At 34.3% G+C, this 13,957-nt stretch overlaps 1 protein-coding gene across 1 annotated transcript; it reads right to left on the bottom strand.

Annotated features, from left to right (window-relative positions):
* Positions 1–587: 587 nt before the first annotated feature.
* LOC147531911 (uncharacterized) lies at positions 588–4,501 on the bottom strand. Its single transcript, XM_086648280.1, has 4 exons — positions 3,824–4,501; positions 2,590–2,673; positions 2,409–2,498; positions 588–1,265 (listed from the first exon to the last, which is right to left on the bottom strand). Exons 1-4 carry the CDS (start codon positions 4,241–4,243, stop codon positions 987–989), a joined length of 873 nt encoding a protein of 290 aa, XP_086504406.1. The 5' UTR covers positions 4,244–4,501; the 3' UTR covers positions 588–986.
* Positions 4,502–13,957: the final 9,456 nt, after the last annotated feature.

The raw sequence follows: 13,957 nt of genomic DNA on the forward strand, positions 1-13,957 counted from the left end.
GTTTTGCATTGGAGATGCTCTCAATCTCTAACACTTAGAGTGTCACATATGACTTTTTGGAGTTTTTGTTAAAACCCCACCTTCAATGGAACACTTTGCTACACACTCTAATATGAGGTGGACACATTTATTATAGTGTCTAGAGAGAGAAACTCTAAAATTAGAGTGTCTACTTGAAACTCTCTAAGTGTTACTTTTAAATTACAACCAATAGAAAATCTTGCTTTTCAACTACTTTTTATCTATTGTATTGAAGAAAGACATATGTATTAAGTATAGACACTTTAACAATCTCCATTGGAGACCAACATAAATTAGTGTCTCTATATTGACATGAGAGAATCTCTATTGGCACTTGACACCTAAGACTTTTAGAGTATATGTTAAAGTGCCCCACTGGAGATGCTCTAAATAGAAGAACTCTAGAGTTTCTTATCTTGGAACGTTTTGACAGAGAGAAAGCCAGTTTTATCGGCTAACTGTATTTTTCGAATGCAAAAAAAATACCAACCACCTGAACAAACATTAGATATATTATTTAAGCGGAAAATGAGCTTTAATGGAATAGGTGCTGGTGGGTGAGCCAGTTTTATTGGCCAACTGTATCTTGTTTTTAGATTGAGAAAGAGAACTTCAAAACTTCAAGATCTCTCAACTGAGAAACAAAGCTTCAACTCAGCGTATAGCAAATTGTGCTTTTGTTCTACAGGCCATCCTACTTATATGAATCTGCATAAAACATAATACCATCAATGTTACAAACTAATAACTAAAAAGCCTCAGCTTTTAGGTCAATCTCTTTGAAGAACGTTTAGTGTTCAGCTTCATATGCTCATCTTCAAACTCTGAGAAAAAAACAGTGCACTACTTGACTTTCATTGGTAAATTTTCCTAAAAGAATTCATTTGCATCCAAAATTATTAGAAGCGAAATCTGCCCAAGAAGCCGCCAAGTTCAACCAACAGATCTAGGACCATGATAGTATCTTAAGCAACGACGGGTTGAGCTGTTGTTTCAGAAGCCAAGTCTTTTTCTTCAGTCAAAAATGGGATTGGTTTGGTAGGGGCAGGTAAGCGACCAATACTGTCAACTTTATCCTTCTGCTTGGGAGGAGGTCTGGCTGCTCGAGGTAGTAATCTGCCCTTCTTTTCAAACCACTCAGGCTTAAGCAATGCTCTGAACCCCAATTTGTTGTAGTAAACCTTCCTTACGGACCCACCCGCAGCTTCAACTGCTTGCTTTGCCCTAACTGTCACCCTCGACACCTGTATCACCAACGCATGTTAAATATGTATCTGATTGTGACTGTTAATTATGTATCTGCAACAAGGCATATTTATTTATTCCATGAATAGTGAAGTTATAACATTCCCTCAACCTTGAATCAAAGCCTCATGAATCCTACAACATCCCTTAACACAGAGAGTTGTCTATGCAACAAAAAGATAGATAAAGTGTTTGAATTGGATTTTCGATCTGGATCACGAATTTGTTTAATACGAGGGTTGGATAAAAGAATAAACAGAATACCATGTTGGCCTTCAAGAACGATTTAACTCAAAACTAAGCACTAATACCCCGGCAGGTACAAGGCTGGCCAATGCCCCAAGTAGCCTATTTCAGTCTATATCCGTTCAACATGCACACAGTTACAGTTAGGTATCAAAGAGATGGGGTAAGGTGGACTGCTGAGTTCAACTTACGAGAATTCAGAAAGTGTGGCGAAATTCAATTACATTTATATGGGGCAGTCGTGTACGTTATATACATTTTTAACATCAAGTAAGAAAACCATTAAAATTACGGTATACTTAATTATGAGAAAAATGATGGAAGTTTCTTAGTTGGATAATGCTACTCAGACTCCCAAAGTACAGAAGAAGTCAAGAAAGTAGGCACTTTGAGGCCAAAAAATTTGTAAATAACTTTTACTTTGGTAAAGTTGAATAAACCTAGACTCTCAAAGTGCCTACTTTCTTGACTTCTTCTGTACTCTGGGAGTCTGAGTAGCATTATCCTTCTTAGTTTAGATTGTCCCATGAGCATATAGTCAAAAAGCTCTGAAATCATCTCAACAAGAACTTTGTTTTCAAATTCTGCCTACTAAATCTAAATGTACCCGTAAACCAAAAAAATAAACCATTAACATTTACTTTTTGCAAATTAACATTCTCTACAGTGTATTAGTTCCATTTTCATGTTGGAGGGGACCTGTGAGGTAGAAGAAGCCAGTCACTTGATATATTAGGTAAAATGTTTAAGGGAAAGTATCATCGAATATACATAAGATACTAAGTGTAAGACGTGAAGGGAAATAAGAATAAGAAAAATGAGGGGATGCTTAGAACTACAATTTCTATAAAATGAATCAGATCAGAGAAAATGGATAGATGTATGGAAGATGTTACCTCAAGATGAATGGGCCACTTGATCTGCTCGGCACCTCGACCCATCAATCTTACTCCGTCTTTTATCTGCTTTCCAATGGCCGCTGTGTCCTATTGTGATTTATGAAATAAAATATGATTACCAACAATGAGAAATATTAAGTATGGGCTAAAAGAATATAGCTAGAACACTGTTCAGTACCTTGAGAGTTTTCATAGTAATCAATTCTGATGAGTCGATCTTCCCTGCATTTATGAGTTTTGCTATCTTTCCCAAACCTACTGGCTGTCACGAGTAAGAATGAACATAATCGGAAGAAAAAAAATCCTGATAATTTACCCAAATAAAGATAAACCGTATTCAATACGGAAAGAAGAAAGTACTGAAGCCTTTTTGACAGAAAACAGTGATAAGAAGTAAGAACCACTAGAGATTTTTTGAAGGCCTCGCAAGTGGTCCTATTTCAATTGGAAACACTTTCTGGCAAGAATTTGAGCAATACCATATTTAACCTAGTGTATACGATGCTATAACCCATGGCGCACTAAACAGTTCTATCAAATTTTGTAATTGAAAAGAGAAGTCAGAAAATTTAAGTTAGAGTGAGATTTCGTAAAAACGAAAAAGAGGGATATTGTGTGTAAATTTGAAGATAAGTTTGGGAAGTATAATCTCAACCCTTGGCAATAAGTTTGGGAGGTGTAATCTTAACCATTCAAGAGAGTACATTCTAAAAAAAACATCCTCCCTTATTTTATATATATATAGACGTATAGTATACATATTAGAATCCAACTCAAACAATAATTGAATGACTCATGAGCCACGAGACACTAGACTCACTCAGCATGTTGTCCTTTAGCCAAATCACGAGTCCAATGTGCAATTAGGGGATACATAGGTATTCTCATTGTAAAGAGAAAAAAAGTATCAACTGACTAATAATCGATAACCATACGGTGCATGTCAACTTATCGAAAGACAGAAAAGGAAGACGTAATAATCACGGATACTTTTCTATAGCAAGTTAGATTCCAACTTACTTCCACAAAGTATTAGAATGTTTCACCAATTGACTATTAGCAGAAAACAAAGGTTTGAACTTCGGATGATAATAATAATCATTTCGTAACCATAAGACACCATTTTTCCCACTAACTTCAAATATTTGGCTCCATCTAATGGGATTTTTAGCTTCATCTTACCCTGGTTTATATTTTGCACTTTTGATTCGACAATAAAAGTGTGAAATTTGAATCTATATTTATAGATGAAGTAAGATGCTAGGAACAATCAAATTAGTATCTCAGCTAAAAATCTGATTTTAGGTCAGGACTACATCAAACAGATACATATAGCTAGATTCATGATTGATGAACGAACTGCATTCAAAAGCAACAAGAAAAAAAGGGTTTACAAGTGAAGGAAATTATACCTGAAATGTGAGGCTAAAAGGATTCTTAAACCCTCGTTTAGGCAATCGACGACGAAGAGGGGTTTGACCACCTTCAAATCCAAATTTATGAGTTCCTCTAGCTTTTTGCCCCTTATGACCTCTCCCTGCAGTTTTTCCCTTACCAGAACCAATACCACGACCTTTTCTCCTCTTTTTCTGTCTTGCTCCTGGATTGTCTCTCAGGTCATTCAAACTCAGCAAACTACTATAAGCCCTAATTCCAAGAGGATAGTAAACCTTATCAAAAGAAGAGTAATTAGGGTTTGGTGTTAGTGTAGATCGAAATGGTGAAGTGGATGATGACAATGATGATATTGTTGCAGAAATGAAACTAGGTTTTCTACAAAGGGATTGGTGGATGGATGTGGCTAATAATGAAGTTAATCTTCTAGTTGACATCTTTCTTCTTGATAAGTAGTGGTGAATCTTGTAAGAGAAGATGACCTAGTAGTTCATTCACGAAGCTCTAAGGTTTTGAGAAGTAGAAGATGACCTAGTTCAGCGTGGGTTAGTTTCAATACTCATACAGATAGACCCTTGATGACCGTCCAGCGGGCCTACAGTCCTTTCTTCTTATTTTTTTTGTTGCAAGCCTAAAGTCCTTTCTGACCTGTCCAAGAAGACAAAAATTCAGCCACTAAAAGACGAAAATTGTTCAAAAAATATCTGCTTTCTCATTGGATATATGTAGTAACTATTTTTTTTTTTTTTATGAGAAAGACATTGCATTAAAACCAACAAAATATACAAACCGAAGTCTGTGATGTAACGCAAGAATAAAAGATGGAGCTACATTCCAAATATGTCTCTGACCATTACGTCTACCCCATTTGGCTAGTGCATCCGCTTTAACATTACATTCCCTTGTGACATTGGTGAAGAGTATTTGAGAGAAGTGTTTTGTCAGGGTCATTGAGTGTTTGAGAATCTTTTTAGATTGCCAGCCAATCGAATCGTTAGTGCCAGTGATGTATTGCATTAGCGCCGCGTTATCACTTTCTATATGCAAGTGATTTATCTGCAGTTGAATGGCCCATAATATTCCAAGATGAATCGCCCGCCCATACTCTCACATTCTTCCGCGTTTTGGCAACGAACTGAATCTGCTGCTGCCATAATGAAATTTGCTTCGTTGTCATGAATAATACATCCGACACCTGCAGGTTCGGTAAGTTTGGTGAATGACGCGTCAACATTTAGTTTAAGGAACGACATCGAAGAAGGTCTCCATCGTTGGATTACTTTTTTATCCATGCATTTGTTAGTATTGGAAACATTTATTTTGAGTGGAGTAGTAGAGGAGTTGTTAATCCTTTCGATTGTTTGTATTGGTGTTTGTTTTTTCGTCGAGAAATAGTTCTCGCATCTGGCTTTCCAAATAAACCATAATATTTTTGCATAAAGATTGATGATGTCATCATCTAATGGTTTCCATGTATTGATCCAATCATTAACACAGGTAATAGTTTTTGTTCGTACCTGAAAATGAAACCAAATTGCCCTAGCAAAAGAGCAATGTAACATTGCATGGTCCAAGGTTTTGTATTCGTTGCAATTAATACATTCATAGGAATTTCCTATAAATTGCCCGATTTTGTCCTTCACTGGTAGACTATTAGTTTTGCATTTCCAAAGGAATAATTTTATCCGAGGAATGGTATTCATATTCCAAACAAAGTACCAGTCGTTCTGTACATTTATTGGTTCCACATTACCTTTTCTGAGAAAATTATACACAGATTTTATAGAGAAATTTCCTGATTTGGTAAGAGGCCATCTCGGTATGTCGTCTTGGTCAGCCTGTAAGTTGATGCTAATGATTGCGCTGCAAATATCATTATCAAAACAATTATTAATAATATTCATGTTCCAGGTATTATTCGTAATAAGTTGAGCCATCATAATCCACTTACAATTATCTTCCAAACCCTTAAATAAACCAAGCAATTCATAAGCTAGCAACCAAATATTCCAAAACATAAAATTAATCACAGTAATAAAATTAAAAGGTGTTGTCTCGGTCTGTCTCGGTCGAGACGCACAAGATTCTCGGCCAAACATTAACTTAGTGTCTCGGTCGAATCTCGTCTCGAGAGAAGGCCGACACCGAGTCAAGACCCGAGAGAAGGCCGAGATCGAGTCAAGACCCGAGATTCTCGATCGTCTCGGCTGAGACCAACTACATAGATCCATACACTATGAAACGGTGACTCCTTTAGTTGATTTTAAATTAATCTTCGGGTATATTCGCATTATGATTCTATGAAATGGAAACTCCTTTAGTTCTAGAATCAAATTGACAAAGAAGGGAAGAAAACAAGTCTTAGTTACATTTTAGAAGTAGTTGATTGTATATGCACCAATAACCTACTCGAAGCTAGATACTAGATGCTATATCTTTGGTGTTACCTAGAAAAGGTGCCCACTACTTCTGCAAAACTAGTTGATATCAAATTTAAATTAACATTTAGGAAACTATTTATTTTGTATTGTATCCTATACAAATGAAGAAAATAAAAGTTGATGTCGTGAATTTATACCTAAAATAATTTTAAATAAAGGTGAAAGAAAACAAAACAAATAAATAAAAGGTTATCTAGCCTTCAAAATGTAAAGAAAAAAGTAATAAAGTTGATACATAATATGAAAAATCTATATAATAAAACAGAAGGGAAAAACACTGACTGGGACAAACGCCCTTTTTTAAATGAGGATATTGTCCAGAAGCTCTTCCCAAATTGAAAATATAGATCTTCTTGGAAATAAAATAACATATTAAAAAAAATAATCATTTTCTTCTTAGAAATAAAATAACTAATTTAGAAAAAAAATAATAAGTAGAATACCAAAAAGTTTGGGTATCCAGAATATAGCAATAATAAATAGTCTGAAAAGTCGAGTGACATGTTTGGGGGGAGCGCCTGGATTGATACTATGGGGCGCCTATAGAAATACCGTGTTAAAATTTCGTCAAATTTAATTGATACAACTGTTTGTGCTTTAGAGCACGGGACCTTAATAGTTATAAAATTACAACATTCCTAAATAAATCAACTATAATAAAGAATTACAAAAAATTTTATTACACCTCAAACTAATATGTTAGTTATGTAAAAAAAATCAAATAAAAAACAACTAATTATTAGCTATTAATTTGTTCTTTTAACTTATTTATTTAATAACTATTAAATAAATAAATAAATTATAATAAGATATTAACAAAAGCAATAAATAACTTAAAAAACTAAAACTTAATAAATTATAACTAAAAATGAAAAAGGTAAATAAAGGCGAAATAAAAGAAAAATAGTAAAAAGTAAAAGGTAATCTAGTCTTAAACAAGTAAAGAAATTGTAAAGAAATAACTATCTATTTAGTATGTATCAATTTTTTTTAACTTATTTATGTAATAGTTGTTTTTTAAATAAAGAAATAAAATGTAATCCAGTATTAATAAAAATAATAAATAACATAAAAAAGAAACGGTTACTTAGAACATAAAATAAAAAAAGGAAAACAAAGGCGAAATAAAACAAAAAAAATAAAAGGTAACTAAAAATTAAAGAAAAAAACTCATAAAGTTGATACCTAAATGAAAAATTATTATAAAATAATTAAAACAAAATTTATACTATTAGTAACAAAAAGGTTATCTACATCTAAACATAACCTGATATTAAAGTACTCAAAGAAGACTAATCTAAATAAAAGAAAATGTTACATAAATAGTCTTTAATTGTATGATAAAAAGTAAAAGTGTGTCAACTATATATCTTCTTACATTCTACTTCTTTGGTTTCTTATTGAGAATTTAGGGTATAATTTTGCGATGAATACTCACTATTTGATCAATATTTTACTATCAAATGTAATCAAGTATTTAAGTCGACATACAATTTTTATTAGTGCTTCAAATGTCTTCATTAAGGCATCAATCAATAGATTTATCAACACTCGAAATGTTTATATCGATTGATCAGTACTAATCCCAATGCAACTGACACCACCAACAAAAACAACAACAACAACAATAACAATAACAACTGATTCCTGTCCACCACTCTTTGGTGTAACGGTTGGACACCCCTCTTAAGACCATGAGGTCGTGGGATCGAGTCTCGGTGGAAGCAGTTGCCATCAAGATTTATCCTATATATGTAATTTAGGCTATGAATAATGTAATAATTAACTGAACGTATGAAGACGATTGTCATATTTGTTGATGTCAAAATTTGTCCTCCTGGTATCAGTCGGAATAGTGAGACCGTGATGTTAGATCTCGTAGTGAATGATGAGACTGTTGTAGTTAATCTCACTTTCATTCTTCTCAATTTTGGAGGGGAAAACCTGAGCTCGTAAACTTCTCTGACGCTCAAACAGTCAGATCGCTCTTGGAGTGTGTATGAACTCGTGAGAAATTGTGTCTTCTTTGATGCGATCTGGTTACCTTTTATAGACTGTGAACGAATGTAAGGATGTAGTGATGAGGTGGTTGAGATCCACCGTGTTGAACTGAAACTATTATTTTGTAGTCTGAAGATATTAGGGTTTCTCTTAGAGATCATCCAATGTCTTTGATATTTAAGAGTTGTTTAAAGATTCTCGATAGATTATATTTCCGGATGCTAGATTCCTTAGGAGATGTTTCCTCTTTAAAAGACTCTTGAAGTCCAATTTAGTTAAATACTTAAGATCGTCACCGATTGAGATCTTTGATAGGATTCAGGAATAATTCGATAAGCAATCGACACGCTTTGACCCCCCCTCCCCCCCCCCCCCCGCTCTCCCCACATGTTTCGAGATTGAGGTGTCGGTCCAGCTGACGTGGACCCCATAGTCTTCTCGTGCATCCCAAGACAGACATGGTTGTATTTTAGTCAGGACATGACCTAAGGCACCTAGGACAATCATACCGACAACCATTTCTGGTCTTGAGTCACTGACCTCCTTCGGATTCGACCTCCTTGTTGACTTGACGTTAGTTGACCTGCTAGACTTTTGGTCATTTTTTGACATATTGACCTCAGTCAACTGATGACCAATTTTTGGATCATCAGTATACATTTAAGATTCATGGATAGTCGTATTTTCTTGACCCAATTTTTTTTCGTATTTCTTGCAACAAAAACAAAAATTTCCGTATTTAATAGCATATATTACTCATATTTATTACAAAGTTAAATATTAACCAAATTATCACAAGAAAATATTAAAGAAAAATGAGAATTTAGATTAAGGATATTAGCTAAAGGGATAACTTAATAATGAGATGGCTTGAGCAGAAATATGCTCAAGTTTCAAGACGTCTAACCACTATAACTATTCCAGCTACTGTGCTACTTTTTAGTTTTTCCTTATGAGACAATAACTAAAAAATTATTATTCATGTCAAAAAAACATACAAAGACTAAAGTACCATTTTGTCATTTTGAGAAACTAATTTTTTTATTTTCTCTTTAAATTTTAAATCTATATAACTTTTTCTTGAGATGTCGGATTTTTATGAAATTTATACATTCAGAAAGAACTTTTCATTACCTTTCTAACAAGATCCACTTCAATACTTTTTTTTCTTCAAAAAAAATTCTAGAAAAAAATGACATTTTTTTTTACCGTTTTTTTACCTGCAAACTGAGTTTGCATTTGCGATATTGCAAACTGAGTTGCATGTAGGCGATAGTACAAACTGAGTTTGCATTTGCGATTTTGCTAACTTAGTTTGGTGAAAAAACGGTAAAAAGATTTGGTTAGAGTGCCAAACTACTGCAAAATGAGAATTAAACTGTCGAGATTCTAAATTACTGAGCAACTTGTCTTGCCCTTTTGAAGCAATAGTCAACCCATGATTCAAAAAACACTCATTATCAACTGTAGATCTTCATAGTTTAATCCATGAGTAATTGTAGGAATCCGAAGAGGGAAGAAGTAATGAGAATCAAACACCACATGTCAACTAAATTAATCAACTAAGAAATAACACTAAAATTATATCTTGAACTGTAATTAAAGTAATCAACTAAGGAAGATTAAATACTCAATTGTGAACTAGAACTTTTATCAAGAATACGAAAAATCCCACAAGCCTTTAGATCAGTTGAGAATCGAAAATCATCGGGTTTGATTCGTGAAGATATTTTTTGAGCGGACAACAACAAAGAAGACTTGACTTTAGTTCCACTAAGTATCCCGTCATGAGAGTTGTCCAATTTGAGATCGTGACTTTCAGGCATTTCATCAAACAACTCATGTGCTATGTTGGTATCACCAAACTTCCCATACATATTTAAAAGTCATTAATTATAATGACATCAACACCAAAACCCATCTTCAACACAGTTTCATGGATTTGGCGTCCACTGTCCAATTAAAAGGTTATTATTAGTCATAATAACGTCAGCTCAAAACTCATCTTGAACACAACTCCAGCCCCTATGATTTGGCATCCACTGCCCAATAAATTAAACTTTCAGTAGTGTTGTATGAGCTCTAAAACTCCTTGTCATCCAAACAAAATCAATGAAATAATCGGTTAGCGATGGTGGTATAGCCCGATTTCAAACAATAACTGACTTAAATGGTTGATGAACTGAACCGGCTAAAACCCAAATCGATTGGTGATGGTGATGACCAAAGATGATGAACCAGTGATGATAAGATGATGATAGATGACTGAGTTTAGAGAGATGAACATGAGATGAAAATGATAAAAAGGAAAAAGAAGACGACTGAGTTTAGAGAGAGGGATAGCGTGAGAGAATCAGTTGATTTTATTTTTTTATTTTTTGGAAATCGACTACGAACTACGATAGCCATTACATTGGCATTGATACATCAAAGATGTGATAAGCACGAAACTGCCGAATTCAAACTCTGTCGGATCAGTTGATTTTAGAGAGAGTGGAAAAAACAAAGAAGAAAGATGTTTTATCAAGGGGTAATTTTAGAAAATTTTAAATACAAAATGACTTGATTGATAATTAGCCATATTATTTTAAACTTTATATATCATTACTTATGTTATAAATATTTGATTTATGGTGGATGACCACCACACCTTGCAACTCTCTCCACTATAAGTTCTCCACCATTACTTTGTATTCAAACACCATTTTATCAAGGGGTAATTTTAGAAAATTTTAAATACAAAATGACCTGATTGATAATTAGCCATATTATTTTAAACTTTATACAGTATATCATTACTTATGTTATAAATATTTGATTTATGGTGGATGACGACCACACTTTGCAACTCTCTCCACCATTACTTTGTATTCAAACACCATTATTGTATGACTATTGGTTATGTAACTCATCTAGCTAAATGTCTATATAAAGAGGTTTCTTGCTAATGAAGATGTATTAAAGTCTAATGTATCTAAGAATCTATGTATCGATGTACCAATCTAGAGAATTCTTTACAAACATAATAATACAGTATAGTTCTTCTTGTCTATCTATCTCCTCGTTTATATTTCCATTGTATTTCTTTTTCCCTCTTTTATTTTTCACAACACGTTATAACGAATTGCTCTATGATCAAAGGGATGAAGAAACTATCGATCTCCTTGATCAAGAAATAAGCAAATAAAAGATTGGCAAGTTTGTCAATTATAATGGGTAAGTTAAAAGGTATTTGGATCCCTCTTTGTTGAATTTTCAAACTTATTATTCTTATTTATCGCTAACCATTGATTTTATTGTTGTTGAGACATATTGAATCGTATCGGAAGGATATGGGAATTACATAGATGATAAATGTGAAAATGATTAACATTGCAAACTAATATAAATGTAAATCCCAATCCATTCTATGGTAAGGTCAAGGTAAGTTATGCCTCCAAAGCAAATTGGTATTACTCTCATAACTATTTCTCGTTGTATATGCATATAACAAAGTGTATTTTGATAAATGTTTATCAGATACATGACAATCAATATTGTTAAGAAATAAATTTTCGTTGTAATTATGGTTGCCCATAGAAGATATTAAGGTGTCTTTTGAGTTACCACGTATTAGCAACAGTAATGGCATATCCAATTACTGTAGCTCATGTTCATACTTAGAATGGTCTAGCTGAATCATTCATTAAGCATATCCAATTGATTGCGAGACCTAAGTTGATGAGGACGAAACTACCTGTCACTGCATGGGGACCCGCAGTCCTCCATGCTGCAACCTTGATAAGGTTACGTCCTACTTTAAATAATCATTTATCGCCTCTGCAATATTGTTCAAGGCCAGCAGCCCAACATATCTCATTTGCGTATTTTTGGATGTGCTGTATATATTCCCATATCAACTCCACAGTGCAGAAAGTTTGGGCCTCAGCGCCGACTAGGAATATATTGGTTTTGATACACCATCTATTATTCGATATCTCGAACCCCAGACGGGCAAGACTTTCACTGCACGCTTCGTCGATTGTCATTTTGATGAGACAGTTTTCTTGCCATTAGGGGGAGTAAATTTGCCTGAAGCAAATATTACTAAAAAGGAACTATCTTGGTTTACACCAAATTTGTCTCAGTTTGATCCTCGTACTAATCAATCTGAAGTTGAAGTACAGAGGATAATATATTTACAAGAGATTGCTAATAAATTGCCTGACGCATTTAATGACGCAGCGAGAGTGACAAAATCATATATACCTGCTGCAAATGTTCCAGCAAGGATAGATGTCCCCGAAGGACATGATAAAAATATTGCGATAAATGAATCGTCCAAGGCACGTCTGAAACGTGGACGACCAATCGATTATAAAGATATAGTTCCCCGGAAGAGGAAAAACCAAACACAAGCAAGTAATGTCCAAGAAGAGACAACAAATTAAGGAGCTCCAACTTTAGCTAATACACCCCTAGAAATGGGTGAAGCCCCAGAAGAGGCAGAAGCTCTTGAAGAGTATGAGTTATCTCCGAATGAAGAGATATCTATAAATTATGCTTGTAATGGTAAAGTGTTGAATCGAGATAACATAATCATCGATGATATATTTGCGCCTTCGGTAGTCACTGATATTATCACTGAGAATGATGATTATGAGCCACGTTCCATTGAGGAATGTCGGAAAAGGTCTGATTGGGTAAAATGGAAAGAACCAATACTGACTGAATTGAATTCACTTTGAAAACGCGATGTTTTTGGACCTGTAGTCCTGACACCCAAAGATGTAAACCCTGTAGGTTACAAATGGGTATTCGTTAGAAAACGAAATAAGAGCAATGAAGTTGTTCGCTATAAAGCCAGACTCGTGGCACAAGGTTTTCTGCAGAGACCAGGAATCGATTATGAAGAAACATATTCTCCAGTTATGGATGAAATAACCTTTCGATATTTGATTAGTTTAGCAATTCTGGAAGAACTCGAGATGAACTTAATGGACGTGGTCACTGCGTATCTATATGGAAAATTAGATACTGATATTTATATGAAAGTCCCTGAAGGATTTACAGTGCCTAAAGGCAACCCATGTACCATGTATTCACTAAAGCTTAATCGGGCATTATACGGATTGAAACAATCTGGACGAATGTGGTACAATCGTCTTAGCGAATATCTGGTCAAAGAAGGTTATGTAAATGATCTCATTTGTCCATGTATATTTATCAAGAAAGGAGATACTGGATTTGTTATTCTAGCAGTCTATGTTGATGATATCAACTTTATAGGAACTCTAGAAGAACTCTCTAAAGCAGCAGAATATTCGAAGAAAGAATTCGAGATGAAAGATCTTGGGAAAACAAAATTCTGTCTTGGCTTACAAATTGAAAGAAGTACAAGCGGCATAGTTGTACATCAAACATTATACACTGAAATGGTCCTGGAGCGCTTTAACATGGAGAATTCTTATCCACTTAGTACTCCAATGATTGTTAGGTCTCTCGATGCTCTGAAAGATCCATTTCGTCCTAAAGAAGAAGACGAAACACTCCTTTGTCCCAATGCACTAGACCAGATATTTCTTTTGCAGTAAATCTATTAGCAAGATACAACTCTGCACCAACTAAGAGACATTAGGTCGGAATAAAGCAAATTCTTCGATATCTTAGAGGAACAACCGATCTAGGATTATTTTATTCAAAGAATTTATCTGGTAATTCTCAAGTGAA

Source organism: Eschscholzia californica, unplaced genomic scaffold (assembly GCF_041429995.1).
Source record: "Eschscholzia californica isolate CP2 unplaced genomic scaffold, dmEscCali1.0.p SCAF_6, whole genome shotgun sequence".
Lineage (NCBI taxonomy): Eukaryota > Viridiplantae > Streptophyta > Magnoliopsida > Ranunculales > Papaveraceae > Eschscholzia > Eschscholzia californica.

Excerpts from the sequence above, each read along its gene's own strand:
- LOC147531911 (XM_086648280.1), bottom strand. The coding sequence starts at position 4,243 with ATGTCAACTAGAAGATTAACTTCATTATTAGCCACATCCATCCACCAA. Across the intron at positions 2,499-2,589 it reads TTACTATGAAAACTCTCAAG|GACACAGCGGCCATTGGAAA; the intron begins GTACTGAACAGT and ends AAATCACAATAG. Across the intron at positions 1,266-2,408 it reads AGTGGCCCATTCATCTTGAG|GTGTCGAGGGTGACAGTTAG; the intron begins GTAACATCTTCC and ends TTGGTGATACAG.